At 38.2% G+C, this 23748-nt stretch overlaps 1 protein-coding gene and 1 pseudogene across 1 annotated transcript in view; one reads left to right on the plus strand and one right to left on the minus strand.

Annotated features, from left to right (window-relative positions):
- Positions 1-5632: 5632 nt before the first annotated feature.
- USP14 (ubiquitin specific peptidase 14) overlaps positions 5633-23748 on the plus strand; it is a 46271-nt gene continuing 28155 nt past the window's right edge. The window contains exons 1-5 of the mRNA XM_049698133.1: positions 5633-5861; positions 10730-10875; positions 13198-13230; positions 20739-20843; positions 21576-21679. Of these exons, the coding sequence (XP_049554090.1) occupies positions 5846-5861; positions 10730-10875; positions 13198-13230; positions 20739-20843; positions 21576-21679 (404 nt within the window). The 5' untranslated portion in view covers positions 5633-5845. The remainder of the gene's footprint in view (positions 5862-10729; positions 10876-13197; positions 13231-20738; positions 20844-21575; positions 21680-23748) is intronic.
- Positions 22048-22946, minus strand: LOC105748178 (prefoldin subunit 4-like; annotated as a pseudogene).

Raw genomic sequence — 23748 nt, forward strand, 5'->3', positions numbered from 1 at the left:
GATCTGAGTCAGAAGAGTTGCCGGGAGGATGGAAGCTGAGGTTGGAGTGATGCCTTTGCTGGAGCAGAGCCGTGAGACGAGGAATGCGGGCAGTCTCTAGAACCTGGGAAAGGTAAGGAATGGATTCTTCCCTAGAGCCTCCAGAAAGAGTGCCGTCTTGCTAATACCATAAGGTTAGGACCGTTCGTGGACTTCTTCTGTCTGCCAGAACTGTTAAGATGATAAATTTGTGTTCTGGCGTTTTCTTGGTTTTTTGTTTGTTTTTGTGGTGTTGTTTTAAGCTACTAAATGTGTGGTAATTTGTTACAGCAGTGATAGGAAATAAATACATAGCTCTTTGGTTTTGGGCAGCCCATGCCCCACACCCTGATGTGTCTGGGAGGTGGAGCCAGGCATTCTTTTCCTCATCCTTGGTCGATTATATGTTCTTGCTCAGGACATGGAATTTTGAGAGAGTGAGGTAGACTTGGAATTAGAAATTAGTTATGGAGGTGGTGGCAGCAGTGGCCAGACTATTTCTGTGACATGACCTGGCCTATGTTTCCCACTGCCCATGTCACTGGGTTCCTATCCATTATCTAGACCTGTTTCACAGGTTTTCCTATTGATTCTGTCAGTTTACCCTGTCTTACCAATTAACTCCTTCTCTCAGGTTTCTATTGTTTACAGCCAAGAGCACTGATGAATTCAGAGAGCCGTATAGTTAATGTGTGCATATTTCAATATTCCTAGTAGATACTCAGTCTTAGGAGGGGAGAGCCTTTGTTTCATTCATCTTTGTACCTACGGCTTTAGGTACAGTGAGTGTCTTGCACTCAATACATACTTGTTGAATAAAAGCAGCAAACAACTACGATGCTGCTACTTGAAAGAAAGGGGTAATTATAGAAGTAGGCTTGAAGTTTATACGAAGGAGTTAGCATTAAATGGAGACTTGAAAGATGCATAGGATTTCTGTTGGCCAGATAAGGAGGGGGCATTCTAAACAATAAACCATAGGTGGTTCACCAGCTAAAAACCTTTCTGGTATTTGGCCACCTTTTAGAGACCTTGTTTATTTATTTATAAACATGCAGGTTAAGATATGACCAATATATTCATTATTTAAAGAAGTCAATCTTAAGCAGAAGATTCTCTCCATTAGACACCTGCAGACCAGGGCTTAGCAATGTATGAGACATGGGGCGAGGTTGCTGCTATCTACAACTCTTGCTGACATCCAGGGAGACCAGCCATGCAGATTTCCTTTTATGCTTCCTTTCAGTGCTAGCACTGTTCCACATCCTCACTGTGCCCCATTTGTCTTAAATTCAAATTCCCAGATCCCCCAATGAGGCTAGAAGATAGTTGTACCAAAAGTTGGGGGTGTGTATGTTGAAAACAAAGTTAGTCTAGAAGACTCCCTGGTCATGTACACAATGAGTAAGCTCAAAATAGTTTTCTCTCACATTCCAGTTCTCACAGCATCAAGTAATTCTAGAGTACCTGCCAGATAGCCACAATTCCTGTTTATAGTTTGGTCGAGGGAATACAGACGTTAAAGAAATAGGATGATGAAAGTTACTAGAGGGAAAGCACAGGGTGCGATGAGAGACAGTATATGATAAGCACTGGCATCCTTCCATCTTTAGGCCTCCCTTACTGTCCACTTCACAGGGCAGCAAAGAGTTTCCCACTGAGGACCTATCCAGTATATTTTTAAAGATATATTTTATAGAACTATATTACTGAACATTTGGAAAGTAGAGAATAAAGCTATCCATAGTCCTCTACTCGAGCCACACCCTACAAAATCCCTCTCAAGTATTTTTTTTTTTTTTTTCCTGTACGCGAGCCTCTCACCGTTGTGGCCTCTCCCGTTGCGGAGCACAGGCTCCGGACGCACAGGCTCAGCGGCCATGGCTCACGGGCCCAGCCGCTCCGCGGCACATGGGATCCTCCCGGACCGGGGCACGAACCCGTGTCCCCTGCATCGGCAGGCGGACTCCCAACCACTGCACCACCAGGGAAGACCCCCTCTCAAGTTTTTATTGTGTAATCTGAAATAGCTATCATTTATTGTACACTATGTGCAATGCCCTGTGCTAAGTATCTTCTATACAGGATCTTATTTCATCCTCGCAACAATCCTATAATGTAGACATTTTATCTCCATTTTATAGATCAGGGAACTGAGGCTCAGAGGTTACACAGCTAGTAATGAGATTCAAAACAAGTCTGAATCACAAACCAAATCCAACAACACATGGAAAGGGTCATACCCCCAATCAAGCTGGATTCATCCCAGGGTCACAGGGATGGTTCAGTATACACAAATCAATCAATGAGTTACAGCACATCAACAAAAGAAAATACAAAAGCCACATGATCATCTCAATAGATGCAGAAAAAGCATTTGATAAAAATTCAACATCCATTCATGATTAAAAACTCACCAAATTTGGTATAGAGGGAACAAATCTCAGCATAATAAAAGCAATTTATGACAAACTCACAGCCAACAAAATACTCAACGGTGAAAAGCTGAAAGCCTTCCTGCTAAATTCTGGGACAAGACAAGGGTGCCTACTCTCACCACTTCTATTCAACAGAGTATTGGAAATCCTAGCCACAGCAAACCGAGAAGAAAAATAAAAGGCATCCAATAGAAAGAGAGAGGTAAAATTGTCATTATATGCGATGACATGATACTCTATACAGAGAACCCTAAAGATTCCACACAAAAACTATTAGAAATGATAAATGAATTCAGCAAGGTAGCAGGATACAAGATTAACATACAGAAATCTTTTGCATTTCTTTACACTAACAATGAAATATCAGAAAGAAAAAGTTTAAAAAAAATTGCTTTTTAAAATCACCAGATACTATAAAACTCCTAAAGGAAGGCATAGGCAGAATGCTCTTTGACATAAATCGCAGCAATAGTTTTTTGGATCTGTCTCCTAGAGTAATGGAAATAAATGAGACCTAATTAAGCTTAAAAGCTTTTGCACAGCAAAGGAAACCACAAACAAACCACAAAGAAAACCTACAGAATAGGAGAAAATATTTGCAAATGATGTTACCGACAAGGGATTAATTTCCAAAATACACAAACAGCGCATACAGCTCAATATCAAAAATACAACTCAATCAAAAAATGGGCAAAAGACCTAAATAGACATTTCTCCAAAGAAGACATACAGATGGCCAACAGGCACATGAAAAGATGCTCAACATCACTAATTATTAGAGAAATGCAAATCAAAACTGCAATGAGGTATTCCCTCATGATGCTCAGAATGGCCATCATCAAAAATTCTGCAAATAATAAATGCTAAAGAGGGTGTAAAGAAAAGAGAACCCTCCTGCACTGTTGGTGGGAGTGTAAATTGGTGCAGTCTATGGAGAAGAGTATGGAGGTTCCTTAAAAAGCTAAAAATAGACTTACTGTATGATCATGCAATCCCACTCCTGGGCATATATCTGGAGAAAAAGATAATACATGCACCATATTCATAGCAGCACTATTTACAATAGCCAAGACATGGTAGCAACCTATATATCCATCAACGGATGAATGGATAAAGAAGATGTGGTATACATATACAATGGAATACTACTCAGCCATAAAATAGAATGAAATAATGCCATTTGCAGCAACATGGATGAACCTAGAGATCATTACACTAAGTGAAGTAAGTCAGAGAAAGACAAATATCATATGATATCATTTATAAGTGGAATCTTTAAAAATGATACAAGTGAACTTATTTACAAAACAGAAATAGACTCAGACATAGAAAACAAATAATGGTTACCAAAGGGGAAAGTGGGGGGAGGGAAAAATTAGGAGTTTGAGATGAACAGATACTACTATTCATAAAATAAACAAAAAGGACTCACTGTATAGTACAGAGAAGTATATTCAATACCTTGTAATCTACACTGGAAAAGAATCTGAAAAAGTATATATATATTCTAATATATATATATATAATATAGAATATATAGAATCACTTTTCTGTACACCTGAAACTAACACAACTTTTATTTTTTAATATTTATTTATTTTTGGCTGTGTTGGGTCTTTGCGGCTGTGTTGGGTCTTTGCTGCTGCGCGCGGTCTTTCTCTAGTTGTGGCGAGCAGGGGCTACTCTTTGTTGCAGTGCGCAGGCTTCTCACTGTGGTGGCTTCTCTTTGTTGCGGAGCACAGGCTCTAGGCATGTGGGCTCAGTAGTTGTGGCACGCAGGCTCTAGAGTGCAGGCTCAGTAGTTGTGGCACACTGGCTTAGTTGCTCTGTGGCATGTGAGATCTTCCCACAACAGGGATCGAACCCACGTTCCCTGCATTGTCGGGCAGATTCTTAACCACTGCGCTACCAGGGAAGTCCCTAACACAACTTTTAAATCAACTATACTTCAATTAAAAAAAGAAGTCTGGGGTGGGACAGGGAGGGTGGGAGGGAGGGAGATGCAAGAGGGAAGAGATATGGGGACATACGTATATGCATAACTGATTCACTTTGTTATAAAGCAGAAACTGACACACGATTGTAAAGCAATTATACTCTAATAAAGATGTTAAAATTTTTTTAAGAAGTTTGAATCTATGAACAATGGTTTTATGTACTGCATAAATCCGATATACTCAATAAATCCAATATACTCTTTCCACTTAATATTACACATATTACTTTAAATAACGTTCTGCGTATCTTTGTGTTATTTTGGTCACATTTTGGATCATATTTTTATGATAGGCCTTGAATAATGAAGTAGGGAAGGGTGAGTAAGACTCCTGATGTAGACTGATAAAACTCACTCTCCTATGGGCTGCACTGTTTTAAAATATGGACAATTTAATTTTGAAATAGGGACAGTTTCAACTCCTCGTTTGCAGTATAGGTGATCATTATAAAACCTCTATATTAGGCAAGAAAGCACCTCAATTTTAATTTCCACGTTTTCGGAATTCCTTCGTTCATTTACAGGTTCTATTTCCTTTCTAACTCATCTAGAAAGTTTTAAACTGATGTCAGCCGTGACAATTTAGAGTTTGAAAAAGGCCTCAGAAACCTTCCAGTCTATCTTCTTCATTTACCAGGCTGAGGAAACAGGTCCAAAACAATTAAGTGGAGGGCTGCACGTAACTTCCACGGGGCAGTCAAGGGCGCTGTTATCTACTCCTTTACTAGAGCCAACCTAGGGTACGAACAGGTGTTACAAACAGCAGTAATACATTACAACCAAGACAGACCTATCTCTGAAATATTCAGATCATTTTGATGTTTATTTTTGTTGCAAAATCCTGAATGGGAGGCCTAGACATTTTCATTAATAAGTAGACCAAGTTGAGGGGCGGAGCAAGGCTCTTCTCCAGCCTACATTAACAGAGAGAATAAAACCCCAGCTCGTACTGCCCCACCGTTTGGAAACGGGTGAACGACCTCCTAAGAAGCTGCGGCTGGGACACTAGGTTCCCGCTATGTCTGCAGCCGGGCGGGGCGGGGCGGAGCGGGGCTGGGAGCCGGTAGGCGCAGACGGGGTGCAGTGCGCAGGCGCGCACCTGTGAAGCGCAGGGGCCCCGGGCACCCGGCTGCTCCCACCTCCCTTGTCTCTCCACCCGCAGGCCCCGCCTCGCTTCCTCCCCTCAGACGCCCCGTGGCTCGGCCGGCGGACGGCGTGTTGCTGCGTCATCGCCAGTGGCCGGTTTGAATGAGGCTCTTGTCGCGCTGAGTCTGCCGCCACTACCGCGCCTCCGCCTCGGCCGCCGCCACAGCTTCTTTGCGGCCCTTTCCTTTCGCCGCTCTTGCCAGGCCCAGCCTTCCTGCGCCACCGCCGCCTCCTAGCGCGCCCTGCCATGCCGCTCTACTCCGGTGAGCGCCCTCCTCGTCTCGTGCTCCGCAGTCCCGCCCGGGGCTAGGCCTCTGTGTAGGCCTGGCCTGCAGGGCGGGTGCCCCGCTGAGCACGGGGCGGGGATTCCGCGGCGTGGAGGGGACCCTGGCCCCTTTCTCTCTCCCTGCGAGTTCCGGGCCCTGCAACGCGAGGGAGCCGTGCCCCTCCTGGGCCACCGCGTGCGTGGGGTGGGAGCCGGAGGGGAGGTGGGGAAGCAGCGAGCGTCCGCCCCTCCGAGTGGTGACTCTGCAGAATAGTTCTGTCTCTGTCCTCGCGTGCGGGGTAGGGTGAGGTTGTGTCCCGGGGCAGCAGGGACCAGGCTGGAGGTGCAGTGGCATTTCCTGAACCTCTTCAGTGGTAGCCGTAGCCGTGGAAGGGAGCGGCCAGGAGGGGAAGCCTCGGTAAGGGAGTGATGAAGGGACCAGAGATGTGAGGTTAAGCCTTCCTTCCTTCCTCGTTCTGGGGGTTTCCCTCCATAGCCTCCCTTCGCTTACCCCTTGCTGCCACCACCCCGTTTGTACCAATTTCATTTTTATCCCGAGGCAGATTGCGAGCTTTTTGCTTCATTTTCATTTCATCAGACACTGTTTTGTGTTTCTGTGTCCGAAGCACAGTGTTAGCTTTGAGAGGTAAAGGAATACAAATGGTCGCGGGTATCATTTCCTTTTGATTGGCGTTTGACAGGGTTTTTTTGCGTGATGGCAGTCCGAGGGGTTGGCCAGGGATCATGTTTTTACCGAGTTAATGGACCTTGCTGTCTCCTAGTGTAATTCAAAATGGCCCCTAAAGTGTATGTGGTGGCTCCAGTTGGCTATGGATGTGTGATTCATTGGCCATCCTTGACACTGTATCATAATTCCTTTATTGAAGATTCAGCGTTTTCAAAGAATGACATCAAACAAAATAATGTTTAAACTCGACATGGATTCTCGATGTTCTAGAATCTTGAATGCTTTAATAATGATTTTTTGTTTGTTTTTTTGGGTGAAGTATAAAAGAATAGCTTTATTGCTTTGCCAGGCAAAGGGGGCCACAGCAGGCTAATGCCCTCAAAACTGTGTGTCCCCAAATGCTTTAATAATGATTGCTCAACCTCTTTTTCTAAGGCCACAACAATGGAACAGTAGAATGGTACTTGAAATATTCTGTTTATGCAGTATAGAATTTAAGTGGCATTAATGAAGTAACGGCGGTAAATACCTGTGTATGCTAATACTTAAGCACACACAGGTAGTTTGTTCCCCTCAAAAAATGCCTGTACTCACCAAACTTTCTTAGAAATTGAGTTCCATCTTAAATATTTAATCAGATCTTTTCCTCATTTCCAAAATGAGGGAATTGAAGTAGATTTCTAAGGTTTCTTCCTTTGACATCTCCATATTGAGAATCTGTATTTTCAGATTCTGCAAAAAGCCCTGTATTAAAACAAGAACATCTTAAGTACTGTCATAAGTTTTGATAGAAAATTAAACGTCCAGACACTTACGTGTTTAAGAAGAAGTGCTGTAAAAATTAGCGAACACTTTTTTGTCTGGTACAAAGCTAATTTTTTTTTTTTTTTTTTTTTTTTTGCGGTACGCGGGCCTCTCACTGTTGTGGCCTCTCCCGTTGCGGAGCACAGGCTCCGGACGCGCAGGCTCAGCGGCCATGGCTCACGGGCCCAGCCACTCCGCGGCATGTGGGATCTTCCCGGACTGGGGCACGAACCCGTGTCCCCTGCATCGTCAGGCGGACTCTCAACCACTGCACCACCAGGGAAGCCCAAAGCTAATGTTTTTTATACATGTTGCTTTGTTTTAATTTTCAACATAGTCCCGTGGTACTAGTATAATTCTCCTTTATGGCAGCGGTCCTCAACCTTTTTGGCACCAGAGACCAGTCGTGGAAGACAGTTTTTCCACAGTCCCGGGGAGGGGTTGGGGAGGAATGGTTTCAGGATGATTCAAGCACATTACATTTATTGTGCACTTTATTTCTATTATTACTACATTGTAATATATAATGAAATAATTATACAACTCTCCATAATGCAGAATCAGTGGGAGCCCTGAGCTTGTTTTCACTTCCCACTCACTGATAGGGTTTTGATATGAGTCTGCAAGCAGTTGACTTATTATGGTCTCTGTGCAGTCAGATCTGTCTGCTAATGATAATCTGTATTTGCAGCCGCTCCCCAGCGGTAGCATCACTGTCTCAGCTCCACCTCAGATCATCAGGCATTAGATTCTCATAATGAGCGTGCAACCTAGATCCCACGCATGCGTAGTTCACTGTAGGGTTTGTGCTCCTATGAGAATCTAATGCTGCCACTGATCTGACAGGAGGTGGAGCTCAGGCGGTAACGCAAGCCGTGGGGAGCGGCTGTAAATACAGAAGAAGCTTCTTTCCCTCACCTGCTGCTCACCTCCTGCTGTGCGGCCCGGTTCCTAACAGGCCATGGTGTGGTATGGTCCGTGGCCTTGGGGTTGGGAACCCCTGGTTTATGGGTAAGCAAAAAGTTTAACTTGCCCATGGTGACACAGCTAAATAAATTTCAGATTCGTCTTCATTATTTCTAATACAGTTTTGATTTAGTCCTCCCTCTTTTGTTTGTACTATTGTTATATGTTTCTGGTTTGTCTCAATGATTGTAGTCGTTCCCCCTTCAAACCAGTATTTTCTCTGCTGCTGCTAGAGTGTTCTAATGTTCAAACCAGACCAAAGTGGCCTTTATGAAAACCTTTCAGGGGCTGCACATTTTGTACAACCTAAAGCCTGTATGTTTTAACGTGACTTATGTTATCTTCCCTGATTTGATCTTCGGTCAGTTTCTCCTTTTTCAGCTGCTTCCCCTTCACTCTGGGAATTACTTGTATCTCAGAGGACACCATGCTGCTTTATGCTTTTGAGTGTCTTTTCCAAGAATGCTTTTATTCTTATTCTCTAACACCTGATTTTTTCTTTGAGACTCAAAGTTGATAGTGGTAACTCACAGTTAACACTTTCTCCAGAGAATCCTTCCTCCCTCATGAAGCATTCCACTGTGCTCCTCTAGCATTTGTAATATTTATATTGTATTGTTAATTATTTTAACCTTTTTCCCTCTCTCCTTTATTAAACTGTGAGTTCACAGAGAGTCTCCCTAATCCTTGTTACTGGGCTTATCATTGAATGAACGCTAACACGTTAATTGAACTAGTGAAAGAATAGGGATTTGGAGTCAGGGTCACTTTTTTATATTCTGATTTTAGTAATCAGAGAAATTAGACAACTATTAATTATGGGATTCTCATTTTGAGTAGGTATAAAGTTTTCAGTGGAAAAAACTGTGTACATCCTTGAGTGAGTGAGTTTGTTTCTTTGTTTATTTATTTATTTTTGACTGTGCTGTATGGCTTGTGGGATCTTAGTTCCCTGACCAGGGATTGAAACCGGGCCCTGGGCAGTGACAGCATGGAGTCCTAACCACTGGACCGCCAGGGAATTCCCTAGTTTGTTTATGTTAACATATTTCAAAAGTTAGCTATTTTATAAGATTGAAATTTTTTTATTGTGGTAAAATATATGTAACATAAAGTGTAGTTTTAAACAGTTTTAAGTGCACAGTTTTTAACATTGAGTACATTCAGATCGCTGTGCAGCCGTCATCACCACCCACCTCTAGAAATTCTTCCCGTTCCTAAAATGAAACTCTGTACCCCTGTTTCCATTTCCCCCAGCCTCCAGGCAACCCCCATTCTTCTTTCTGTCTCTAGGAATTTGACCACTCTAGGTACCTCACATAAGTAGAATCATACAGTATTTGTCCTTTTGTGACTGGCTTGTGTCACTTAGCATAATGTCTCCAAGGTTCATCCATGTGGTAGAATGTGTCAGAATTTCATTATTTTTTTAAGGCTGATTAATGTCCATTGTATGTATATTCCACTGTTGATGGGCACTTGGGTTGCTCCCATTTCTAGGCTATTGTGAAATAATGCTGCTAGGAACATGGGTATACAAATATCAGTTTGATTCCCTGGTTGCCATACTTTTGGGTATATACCTAGAAATGGAATTGCTGGATCACATAGTAGTAATTCTATGCCTGATTTTTGAGGAACCACCATACTTTCTGTCACAGTGGCGGTACCATTTTTATATTCCCAGAGCAATGCACAAGCGTTCCAATTTCCCCACATCCCTGCCAACACTTGTTATCTTCTGTGGTTTTGTTGTTGTAGCCATCTGAATGGCTGTGAAGTAGGATTTCTATAATTTTTAATAATTTAGCTATATTTTTGGATTCTTCTTAATATTTGACCACCTCTTGCTCAGGAGGCAGACCTTTCAGTTCTTCTACACCTTTCTTCCTATAATCCGGGATCTATATTCCTTAACCTGTTTTCAGTGTGCTTTATTTTCCCAAGAATATTTTTTCTTCTCAAAATACTCTAGCCTTTCTTTCCCCTCTCTATTTCAGCAGTATGTAATATTCAACTGATTTTAATGATTGTTTAAATAAACACATTCTGAAGTCTGTGAACTTTATTTTGGGAAGTGTTTCAGTGTGGTCATATTTTGCAGATACTATTGGAGTAGGATTCAGAAGCCCTGTATATTTACTGACTGGTTTTGTGACATTAATCAATCAGCTTCTTTTAAGTCTCAATTCCTTATTTATCAAATGAGAAGTTGGATTAGATCCAGTTAAATTTTATCCAAGATCTGTTGCATTCACTTCACTCCTGATTTGGTAGGCCTTAGGTGTGTAAAAAGATTAATGACATAGTTTGGCTTTTAAGAACTAGCCTAATAGTTCCCTAAGGATCTTCTAAATCTTAAGTCTTGTTATTTTGTAAATTAAAAAAAAATTATGGTTTGTTTGCAGTTACTGTGAAATGGGGAAAGGAGAAATTTGAAGGTGTAGAACTGAATACTGATGAACCTCCGATGGTGTTCAAGGCTCAGCTTTTTGCACTGACTGGAGTCCAGCCGGCCAGACAGAAGGTTATGGTGAAAGGAGGAACATTGAAGGTAAAATTTAGTCCAGATTTTCATTATGTACTAGTGAAAATAACTAGCACCAGAAAATGCAGCATTTAAGGTATTTTTTATTTGGTGAGAGTATATAGTCTGTGGTATTAAAACTCTTATTCATGTTAGTTTAAGGAAGGAACATTGTAGCCATTTCAAAACACTATATTATAAAGCATCATTAAAATTTTGATTTTAAAATGCATTTTATCAGTGATTATCTCTGGGGGTCAGGGGATTGGGGCACTTTCCATTTATCTGTGTTTGAATTTTTTTCTTATGAATGTGTGTTAAAAGTATTTCATTTTGTATAGACTAAAAAAGTCTATTTGTATTTCCTTAGTAATTTTCAGTTATGGGGTTAGAAATTTTATCTCTGTTAAAAATGTGGAATAGTATGGTAAATTTATTTTTTAAAGGCTACTACACAATGTGTTTTTGTATATACATGCGAATGTACCAAATATACTAAGGCCCTGGTTCTGGAATACTAGAAAACTGTTAGTTTTTCCTTTGGCCTTTCTTGCATCCTACCATTAAAAGGAGCCCCTTTCTCTTAGAAGTAATCACTATCTAACATCTGCCTGGAGATGGGAGGAAAGAAATTTTTGTTTAAAAGAGAGGGAATTTAAGTTTTCCATTAGTTCCCTTGGAAGGATCACATTGATTACAGTTAAGAGTCCAAGCTTACCAGTATCATTGATGAAGGGCCACAGAAAAGATGTGAAGGTATTTTCTTTATTATTGTTTGTAATACTATATACGTTTTTTTTTTTTTTTTGTGGGACGCGGGCCTCTCACTGCCGTGGCCTCTCCTGCTGCGGAGCACAGGCTCCGGATGCGCAGGCCCAGCGGCCACGGCTCACGGTCCCAGCCGCTCCACGGCACGTGGGATCTTCCCGGACCGGGGCACGAACCCGTGTCCCCTGCATTGGCAGGCGGACTCCCAACCACTGCGCCACCAGGGAAGCCCATAAGTATAGTTTTTAAAATACACTTTCTTCAAGAGTTAGATGTGAAATGCTAAAGAGCTCTAATTAACTTTAGAGATAAGGATTGGCTACCCCTGTTAGCTGGGCCGTAAAACAGATATTGGTGAAGAAACATTGTTTCCCCTCAAGTTGCAGTATGAGCTTCTGGTCATTAGTGAACTTGGTAACGTAATTTGTGCTGAACTGTGTACTGGTGGTATACTGTGGAGAATTACAGAAAAATGTGAATTAAATGAAACTATGACTAATAGCTACCACTTACTGAATACTTACTCTGTGCCAGGTTTTTGTTTTCTGTAATTGTCAACTGTATGTATATTAAAAATGAGGAAAGTAAATGTATTTTACATATTTTACTGAGCATCAGAGAGGCTTAAGTAACATATAGTAAGGCACCAAAAGAACATGTGATTTACAAGTCGAGCAGATCTGGGTTCATTTCCCAGCTTTGTGTGACCTTGGATAAGTAGGAGGAGGCATTATTTGAGGAGACATTTATAATTATCATTCCTTATGATTAGCAGTAATAGCCCTTAAACTGAGAAGGGCATTTAGAAACTTACTGTTCTACTTTCAAGCAGGATGCCCAAAAAGAAATAGTGGCACCACCAAAGGGAGGTGTATTGAGTGCCTGGTACCTTCAGTAAAAAGGAAGGAGTGATATGGAACTGACCATCCCCTGAAGGGAAGGGCTTTTAGCTGCCAAAATATCTGTGGACCAATCATGGCATTTCCAAAAAAACTTGATTTAAATTGAACATACTGAAGTCAAAGTATTTGTTAATTGATTCATAGATGTGAAATGTAGGACTTGAGAAACATTTGTGGATGCAGCAAATACTATTAAGGGTTAGTTTGCCTTGGGTAGTCTTGTTTACTCTCCTGGTATAATTTTTAGTAGCACTTTGATTCTCAAGAGTCTCTTGATTTGGGTGATTATATAATCACCCTAATTATGTAGACCTTATTTCATTTCTGAAGTTATTCTTTATTCTTGTCAAACATACGCTAGTTATTAGCTCTGCTGGTTCCAAATATGCAAAAAATTAGCATCTGTCATCAGTCAAGTGTTTCAGTACTTTTGGTGCTGCCAAGTTTACTGCCTTTTAGATTGTATCTTATGTAGTTTGAACAATTGTTAGACTTACTAGTTTTAGGACTGCATTTGTTTTTTGTTTTTTAAAAAATACTTTTGATTACAGTAATTTTAAGCAAAATCTGCATATAGACAATTTCTATTTTGAAGTAGAAATATAAAATTAGTTGATTTTTAGATTATGTTTGGATTATATGGGGGTGGTTAAATGTTTATTATTTGTCTTTAAAACAGGATGATGATTGGGGAAACATCAAAATAAAAAATGTAAGTATTATCTTAACACTAGTTATAATGCAGTTCCCTAATTATTACACAAAATGTATTCCAAATGCCTTTATTTCTGTCTGTATATCCAGTTGTTCCAGCACTATCTGTTGAAAATATTTTCCTTTTCTCATTGATTTATGTCAGAGTCTTTCTTGAAAATCATTTGTTGGTTTATTTTTGGACTCTTGTTTCATTGATATATTTGATTAACCTTATACTAGTACTACATGGTCTTGATTACTAAAGCTTTATAATAAGTCTTGAAATAAGATAATGTAAGTTCTCCAACTTTTTCTGTTTCCTCAAGAATATTTTAACTCCTTTGCATTTCCTTATAATTTTAGAATTAGTCAATTCCAGCAAACGGACTCCTGGAATTTTGTTTAGGTTGCATTGAATCTGTAGTTCAGTTTGGGGAGAATGAACATCTTAAAGGTATTGAGTACTGAAATCCTTAAATAAGGTGTACTTCTCCATTTCTCTTAGCTCAGTTCTATAATTTTTCAGTGTAGAGAGCTTGCACGATTTTTGTTAGATTCTGGAACTTAACATTTCTTGGCTATTTAATGATACTTAAAAAAAAATTGTTTTCCAGTGTTCATGGCTAGATTATAAAAATACAGTTTATAGGGCTTCCCTGGTGGTGCAGTGGTTGAGAGTCCGCCTGCCGATGCAGGGGACACGGGTTCGTGCCCCGGTCTGGGAAGATCCCACATGCCGCGGAGCAGATGGACCCATGAGCCATGGCCACTGAGCCTGCGCGTCCGGAGCCTGTGCTCTGCAACGGGAGAGGCCACAACAGTGAGAGGCCCGCGTACCGCAAAAAAAAAAAAAAAAAAAATACAGTTTATTTTTAACCTGTGACCTTGCCAAATTCACTTTCTAGTTCCAGTAGTTTTTTTGTAGATTCCATTGGGTTTTCTATGTAAGTAAGCATGCTCTTTGCAAATAGAGGCAGTTTTACTTTTCCCTTTCCAGTCTTTACGGCTGTTACTTCTTTTTTTGCCTTACTTTACTGGCTAGGACTTCTAATACAGCATTGAATAGAAAGTGGTGGGAGTGGACATCTTTGTCATTTCCTAGTTCACTAAGACCTTTTAAGTTATGAATGGCTCTTGAATTTTAAGTACTTTTCTGCTGATTAAAAGGATCATATGATTTTTCTCTTTTATTCTGGTAATCTGGCTAGTCTCATTGATTTTTAACTATTAAACCTTGCATTTTTGGCATGTGCAGTTCTCAGATTTCTTGGTCTTTGTGACCTCTTTACACTCTCAAAAATTATTGTGTTTTTTTTGCGGTACGCGGGCCTCTCACTGTTGCGGCCTCTCCCGCTGCGGAGCACAGGCTCCGGATGCGCAGGCTCAGCGGCCATGAATCACGGGCCTCTCACTGTTGCGGCCTCTCCCGTTGCGGAGCACAGGCTCAGCGGCCATGACTCACGGGCCCAGCCACTCCGCGGCATGCGGGATCCTCCCAGACCGGGGCACGAACCCATGTCCCCTGCATCGGCAGATGGACCCCCAACCACTGCGCCATCAGGGAAGCCCTCAAAAATTATTTTTTAACCCCAAAGAATTTCATATATATGGGTTATGTCGATATTTATTGTATTTGAAATTAAGGCTGAGAAATTAAACATATTATTCATTTAAAAGTAGCAATAGCAAACCCATTACCTTTTTTTTTTTTTTGAATTATTTTATTTATTTATTTTTGGCTGCGTTGGGTCTTCGTTGCTGGGTGCGGGCTTTCCCTAGTTGTGGTGAGCAGAGCTACTCTTTGTTGTGGTGCGTGGGCTCCTCATTGTGGTGGCTTCTCTTGTTGCGGAGCACAGGCTCTAGGCACGTGGGCTTCAGTAGTCGTGGCTCACAGGCTCTAGAGCACAGGCTCAGTAGTTGTGGCGCACGGGCTTAGTTGCTCTGCTGCATGTGGGATCTTCCTGGAACAGGGCTCGAACCCGTGTCCCCTGCATTGGCAGGCAGATTCTTAACCACCACGCCACCAGGGAAGCCCTGTCTACTTCTTTTATCAAGCGTGTTGTAATCTCTAACTATTATTGTGGATTTGATTATGTCTCCTTTCAGTTGTATCAGTGTTGTTTTGTGTATTTTCAAGTTCTGTTATTAGGTGCATGCATATATAGGATTGTTAAATCTTGATGAATTGACCTTTCATCACAGTGAACTGTCCCTCTTTATTCTTGGTAATATTCTTTGCTCTCAGTTTTACTTTGATTTTAATAAAGCTACACCATATTTCTTTTAATTATTGTTTGCGTTTCATGTATTTTCCCATCCTTTTGCTTTTAATACATCTGTGTCTTTGTTTAAAATGGATTTTTTTAGGTTAGCATATACTTGGGTCTTGCTTTTTTATCCAGTCTTACAATCTCTACTTTGTAATTGGAACCTTTAGACCACTTATGTTCAGTGTTATTATCTACATGTTTGGGTTTAATTTACCATCTTGCTATTTGTTTTCTGTCTCATTGTTCTTTTGCTGCCTTCTTTTCGATTATTTTTAATTTTGTGTTTATCTCTGACTTTGCTTTATCTCTCTTTTGTTATTTATGCTTTTATAATAAGTTTTCTGAGAAAATTCACTGACTATGAAATTCAGCGCTTTAAAATGTTCATTTCAGTGTGTTCTGCTATATTCATAGAGTTGTGCAACCATCAGCACTGTCTAGTTTTAAAACATATCATTATCCAAAAAGAAACCCTGTGTTCATTAACAGTCATTTTCCATTCTCCCCTCCATTCCCAGAGTTTTAATGATTTCTCTAGGGTAACAGTTCTCTGAGTGTATCCCGGGAACTCCAGGCAGTACCCAGGACTCTTTCAAGGAATCCTTGAGATCAAAACTGTTTTCATATTTAAAAAATGTATTTTCATGTTGACATTAAGATTTTATTTGCCTTTTCTATTGTTGATTATGTACAGTAATTTTTCAGAGGTTGTGGGACATGTGATACTGCAGCAGATTGAATACAGAAACAAATATGAAAATCCACTGTTTTCTCTTAAGTCAAACATTTCAAACATTGAAAAAATGTAGAACAATATCAGTCTTCACTAGTTTTGTTTTGAGAATATAATTATCTTTCATAAAATGTTAATTATCTTAACATTAAGTGGGTTTATTGTTTTTGAATGAATATTATTAAAATTTCTCAGTTTTAATTTCTAATACGGTAAATATTGAGAACTACATAACAGAAGTTCTCAATTTTTAAGAATGTGAAGCAGGAGTCATCAAACTGTGAACTCTGAGCCAAATCTGGCCTGCAGCCTGTTTTTGTAAGGCCTGCAAGTTAGGAATGATATTTATATTTTTAAAGGGGTGGGGTTGAAAACAACAAAGAATATGCAACAAAGATGGTATGTGGCCCAGAAATTCTAAAATATTTATTATATGGCCTTTAATAGGAAAAGTTTGCCAACTGTTGGTATAAAGGGTCCTATGATGATGTTTGATGTTTCTGAATTGCTGTTGTAGGGTTTATATTATGTATCTATAACGGGTGATTTCAGGCATAGTATAAGACTATTACAACAGTGTATTTCCATTTCCCTGCTTTGTGCTGTTGTTGTCATACATATATATAGTTTACTTCTACCTGTTAGAAACTCCATACTACATTGCTATTATTTTTACTTTCTACATTGCTACTTTTGCTTTAAATAGTCATTTATCCTTTAAAGAGATTAAAAAACGTAGAAAACCCATATTTAACATTTCTGGTGCTCTTCCTTTGGATCCAGATCCAAATTGCCATCTGGTATCATTTTCTTCTGCCTGGAGAACTTCCTTTTTACATTTTTTGCAGAGCCTATCTATGAGTTTTCTCTGCTTTTGTTTTTCTGAAAAGCTCTTGGTTTCATTTCATTTTTGAAAAACATTTTTGATTGGTATTAAATTCTAGATTAACACTCTTTCAATACTTGAAAGATGTCTTCTCATTTGTACAGTTGCTGTCATTCTTATCATTGTTCCTCTGCATGTAATGTGTCCTTTTTTCCCTGGGTGCTTTTGAGATTTTTCTCATTATTGGTTTTCAGCAATTTGTTTTGGTCAGGTTTTCTTTATGTTTATTCTGCTTAAACCTCTTGGATCTGTGTGTTTATAGTTTTTATTAAATTTAGAAAATGTTTAGCTATTTCTTTATTTTTTCTGTCCTTCTCTTTCCTCTTTTTTGAGACTACAGCTACACATATATAGGGTAGTTTTGCCCATTGTAGAATTTTACAGGTTTTTTTACAGATGTTCATCAGGTTGAGGAAAGTTCTCTTCTATTTCTAGTTTGCTGAGAGTTATCATGAATGGGAGTTGAGTTTTGGCAAATATTTTTTCTATATATATTGAAATTTTTCTTTTTAAATCCTTTAATCTCAATGTGATGAACTACACTGCCTTTTTCGAAATAGTAAACCACTTGGTCATTATATATTTTCCTTTTTATATAATGTGGATTCTGTTGGTAGTATTGTTAAGTATTTTTGTGTCTCTTTTTTGTGAGAGATGGTTTGTAGTTTTCTTGAGCTGTCTTTGTTTGATTTTTGCTATCAGTGTAATGCTGACCGTATAAAATGAGTTATGAAGCATTCATACCTCTCCTCTTTTCTGAAAGAGTTTATATACACACACACACACACACACACACACACACACACACACACACACACACACACACACACACACACACACACACACAGTGTCTCATAGAATTCTCTAGTGAAGTTCTCTGGGCTTGGAGCTTTCTTGGTGGGAAGACTTTTAATTCAGAATTTAGAGTCTTTAATAAATGTAGGATTATTCAGATGTTATATTTTCTTTACACCGGTTTTGGTAGTGTCTTTTAAGGAATTGGTCTGTTTAGTTTAAATTGTTGGATTGATTGTCATACTACATTCTTACAGGATATCCTACAGATTCTAGAATCTGTAGTTCTGTCGTTCCACCCCTCCCCCAGCCCCTGTATTGGCAAATTGTGATTTCTTGCTTATTGTCTTTATCATCTAGGCAGAGGTTGTAAAGTTTCATTGATACTTTTTTCTCCCCAGTACAAAGAGTTAACTTTTGCTTGTTTATTATTTTATTGATTTCCCCTCTTTGCTTCATTTCCTCCTTTTACTTTGATTTTAATATATACTTCTGCTAGCTTCTTAAGGTGGAAGCATATTTAATTTAATTTTAAGCCTTTTTTGTTGGCTTTCTACTTATCTCTATTGCCTGTTTTTCTATTGTGCCTATATATAGTGATTTTTTTTTTAAGTTTGTCCTTTAAAATTTTGATTGTGGTAATGGGCAAGTTTTTAAGATTTATATAGTTATAGACTAGAGACATGAGTCCTTTCATCTTTTATGTCAATTTTAGAAAATCTTCCAAAAACAGTAAGACTTTTTAGAAAATAAACAAATGTTTTGTAATTATTTGTTTCATTTTATTTACGTTTAAATCTTCAGTTTCTAATTCATTTTGGGTGTGGCATATCATGAGGTGGAGAACTCAAAGTATTTTTTTTCTAAATTATTGTCCTCAGCATTCTTCATTTTGTAATCTATTTTCTTAATAATTTTAAAGGTATTGTTGTTTTTAGTCTTTCTTCTTTTTCAGAAATTTCTTAGCTGTTGTCATGGGTATGAATTTGCTACATGAATGAAACATTTTGTAAAGTTTCAGAAAGGAATTTTGTTAAATTTATATGATAGTTTGGAATCACATCTTTACATAATTTTTCTATTCCAGAAATCTTTCGTGTCTTTCAGTTTCTTTAGGTGTTTTTTAATATCCCTAAGTAAAGCTTTATAGTTTTCTTATTAAAGTATTACATATTTTTTGTTATGTTTACTCTTAGATATTTGTTGGTATTCTTTCTTTTCTGTTGTATTTTCTAACTGACTGTTGCTAGTATATTCCTCAGATATTTGGTTTTCCTGAGACAGTTGTCTTTTTTTTTTTTAATAAATGTATTTATTTTATTTTTGGCTGTGTTGGGTCTTTGTTGCTGCGTGCGGGCTTTTCTGTAGTTGTGGCAAGTGGGGGCTACTCTTCGTTGCAGTGCGCGGGCTTCTCACTGCGGTGGCTTCTCTTGTTGCGGAGCACAGGCTCTAGGCACACGGGCTTCAGTAGTTGTGACACACGGGCTCAGTAGTTGTGGCTTACAGGTTCTAGAGCGCAGGCTCAGTAGTTGTGGCACACAGTGTTGGTTGCTCTGGGGCATATGGGATCTTCCCAGACCAGGGCTCGAATCCTTGTCCCCTGCATTGGCAGGTGGATTCTTAACCCCTGTGCCACCAGGGAAGCCCGACAGTTGTCTTTTAAGAAAGATTCTTTAGTGATAGCTTAGTACTGCTTTGCTATTATCTTATAGAAAGTTTAAATAAAAATAATAGGTGATAGAATGAAGATTGTTGGATTTGAACATAGGTACTCATAAGACTATGAGTTTGGTGACCTTATTAATTTACTAATTTTAATCTTCGTCTAGATATTTTTATTTTATTGTCCTTTTTTTAAAAAAAATTTCTCCTTCGGGCCTTTTTTTTTCTTTTAAACCTCTCTACTCTCTTTGTCTCAGATGTTTTTGTCTTCCAGAAAGATATTGAATAAGATGTTCACATTTCAGGATTATGAGACTTAAGGTGACAGTGTCTCTGTTGTTCTTCTATTGTATGGAATGGTGTATCTGTACTGAATATAAGTATTCCCTTAAGTTAATAATGTGTAGAATTATAAAATTAGATATTTTGAACTAATTTATATGTTTGGTTTGATATTTTCTAATAATGGAGATTTCAATGCTTTCAAAATATTTCTATTCAAATGTAAATAATGGTTACATTTCACAGTAGACTTTCATAGAAAGAATCCTATCAGTGCTTAGTGTGTTATGGGGAGAAATGATGCCACAAAATATTAATGATCATTTGAAGAATTCTCTCCTTTCCAATATTGAAAACATTCTCAGCTTTCTTTGTGACTGTGTTTTTTCTGTTAGCTTTATTGACGTATAGTATATAGAGAGTAAGATTCACCTACTTTAGTGTGAGAGTTTGATGGATTTGGTTAACTTTATACAGTCATGAAACCACTACCACAGTCAAGATAAAGAAGTTCCACTATTCTAAGAAGTTTCCTTATACCCCTTTTCAGATAAGCAGATGACCTGTGGCCTGAGGCAGCCACCCTAGTACTTTTTTTTTTTTTTTTTTAACAGTTCAGTGATCTTTAATGTATTTACAGAGTTGTGTAACCTTCACCACAGTCTCATTTTGGAATATTTTCATCACCCCAGAAAGAAATGAGTTCCCATTTAAAGACACTCCCTATTCTCACCTTCATTTCTAGCAACCACTAATCTACTTTGTGTCTCTCTAGATTTACCTTTTCTAGCAAATAGAAGCATGCAACATGTGTTTTTCTGTGTCTGGCTTCTTTCATTGCACATAAACGTGATCAACTTTTCAGCATTTTCATGAAATTAATTTTTTTTAAACAGGGAATGACTTTACTAATGATGGGGTCAGCAGATGCTCTTCCTGAGGAACCCTCAGCTAAAACTGTCTTCGTAGAAGACATGACAGAAGAACAGTTAGCATCTGCTGTAAGACATACCACATTTTATATATTTGATCACTACTTTTAAGAAATACAGTTAGTAAGATGCCTTTCAGAAAGCATCTACATGTTTTGAAGATTTAATCAATATTAAGATAGATGTTATTAGCAGTAAATAAAAGTTTTATCTTTGAAATTGGCTCAAGGAATCCTATTTTAATTGAATAATTCATTATAAAGTCAGTGAATATCTGTAATAAATATGTGTCTGGCAGATAGTGCTATTTAAATGTTTACTGTTATTTTATGGGAAAACAGGCTCAAAGAAGTTAAATAGTTTAAATGCTGGGATATTTAAATTCTTAAAACCTTCCATGTTGAAAATATACAGTTTATCCTTAATTTAAATGCAGTGTTGGTTTAGAAACTGGCCAACACACACTTGTCAAATATTATTATTATTTTTACTACCCAGCATTTATATAGTACCATTCATTTTTTTGAAGTGTTTCTGTATATATTTTGTTACCCTCTTCCAGTCATAAACCTGCAGATGAGGCAGAACTGATATGATTGTTTTCTTATTATTTTTAAGAAGGGAATTAAAACAGGATGATTGTCCGCATGATGCAAGTAAAATTTTTTGTTAGGGAAATAAAACATTGTTAAGGTAGAATAAATTGGTATGAGTTGGTAAATTGTATTTGCTTCAGTGTGTTTAGTGATTTATATATGCTGTGTCATCTTTTAAAAATGATTTAATCCTTTTCCTTATCAGATGGAATTACCATGTGGATTGACAAACCTTGGTAACACTTGTTACATGAATGCTACAGTTCAGTGTATTCGTTCTGTACCTGAACTCAAAGATGCCCTTAAAAGGTAAGACAGAAGAGAGATTGTTTTATGTCATATATATATATATATATATTAGCAGCTTTATCGTGATATAATCCATTTATCGTACAATTCACCCTTTTAACATGTTCAATTAGATGGTCTTTATTATATTCACAAGGTTGTGCAACCATCACCACGGTCTAATTTCAGAATATTCCCCTGCCCCCCAAGAAGAAACCTCATACTCATTAGCAGTCGCTCCTTATACCTTTCCCACCTCCAGCCCTAGGCAACCATTAATCTACTTTTTGTCTTACAGATTTGCCTATTCTGGACATTTCATATTAATGGGATCATACAGTACGTGGTCTTTTTGCTGACTGGCTTCTTTTACTTAGCATAATGTTTTCTACGTTCATCCATGTTGTAGCATGATTCAATACTTCATTCCTTTGTATGGATGAATAATATTCCATTGTATAGATATACTATGTTTTGTTTATCCATCAGTTGATGGACATTTGGATTGTTTCCATATTTTAGCTATTATGAATAATGCTGCTATGAACACTCAAGCACAAGTTTTTGTGCAGATGAGTTGTTTTCATTTCTCTTGATTATGAGTGGGTTGCTCGGTCACATGGTAACCTCTGTTGAGCAACATTTTAAAAGTATTGTAAAATGTTTAGCGTTCTCCTGCTTCAAGGTTTATGCTGTTCTCCAGTTTTGCATATAACTAAACTTTCAAATCTGCTAACACCTGCTGCATTGATTCCACTCTGGATTCTAAGGTATCAGTTTCTTTTTGGAAATTTTTCTTTGCTTCTGCTAACATTTCTTGAAGTTTCTTCTTGAGAATGGCTAATGAAAACATCACTAATCTGATGAGATATCATTAAGCAGTTGTCATCTGCAAGTGTGATATCCTCACAAGCATCTCCTAAATTTTGGAGCTGTTTCTTTTTTAATTGTTTCTTCCTTTAACTGTGATTCTACTTGTATTCTGTGCACATTTATCTTTTGTTGATCTTCAGATGTAACATTGACATCTATGCAGTCATCTTCATGGTGGCTGCCATCTTGGGACTCTGTCTTTGATTATAGCCATCCTAAGGGTGAAATGGTATCTCACTGTGGCCCTCATTTGTATTTACCTAGTGACTAATGATGTTGAGCATCTTTTCATGTGCTTATTGGCCATTTGTATATCTTTGTAGAAATGTCTGATCAGCATATCCTTTTCCTATGCTTTAAATGGTTTGTCTTTTTATTATTCAGTTGTAAGTGTTCTTCATATATTCTGGGTACAAGTCCTTTTTCAGGTAATTTGCGAATATTTTCTTCCATTTTGTGAGTTGTCTTTTCACTTTCTTGACCGCATTCTTGTAGCACAGAAAATTTAAATTTTGATGTAGTTGAATTTTTTTTCTTGGTGTCATATGTAAGAAACCATTGCCTAATTTCTAGGTCATAAAATTTTTTTATGAGTTATATAGTTTTAGCTCTTACATTTAGGTCTATGATCCATTTTTAGGTGATTTTTTGTATGGTGGGAGGTAGTTTTCCCCATTCTTTTGCATGCGGATGTCTAGTTCTTTCAGTACCATTTGTTGAGAAGACTAGTCTTTCCTGTTGAATTGTCTTAGCACCTTTTTTGAAAATTAATTGACCATAATGTATGTAATAAAAAGTAAGATTGGATTCTCGATTCTAGTCTAGAAACACATACGTTGTATGTTTATCCTTATACCAGTGAGTAACGGTTTTTAAAAGAAATAGAACTTTGTTTTTATACTATTGTATTTACAGTAAACAGTTATCCATGTTTTGAGAACATATCAAATAGTCTATAAAATGAGGGTCCCTTCTCTTCAGTGAGTATAAATGTGTAACTTTAAAAAATATGTAATTTAATTCTGACTACATTTATTACATCTGTTTTGATTCATACATTGCCAGTTATTAATATGTGGTGGAATTCTGAACTACAGTTTGGATTCTTAGCTTTATGAATGCTGTGTGGTTTTTTCTCCCCTACTGGCTTGTGAAATGCTTTGATAAAATTGAGCAGTAGAGAGGAGAGAGAAGGGACATGCAGAAACCTGAGAGTA

The sequence above is a fragment of the Orcinus orca genome, chromosome 15 (assembly GCF_937001465.1).
Source record: "Orcinus orca chromosome 15, mOrcOrc1.1, whole genome shotgun sequence".
Lineage (NCBI taxonomy): Eukaryota > Metazoa > Chordata > Mammalia > Artiodactyla > Delphinidae > Orcinus > Orcinus orca.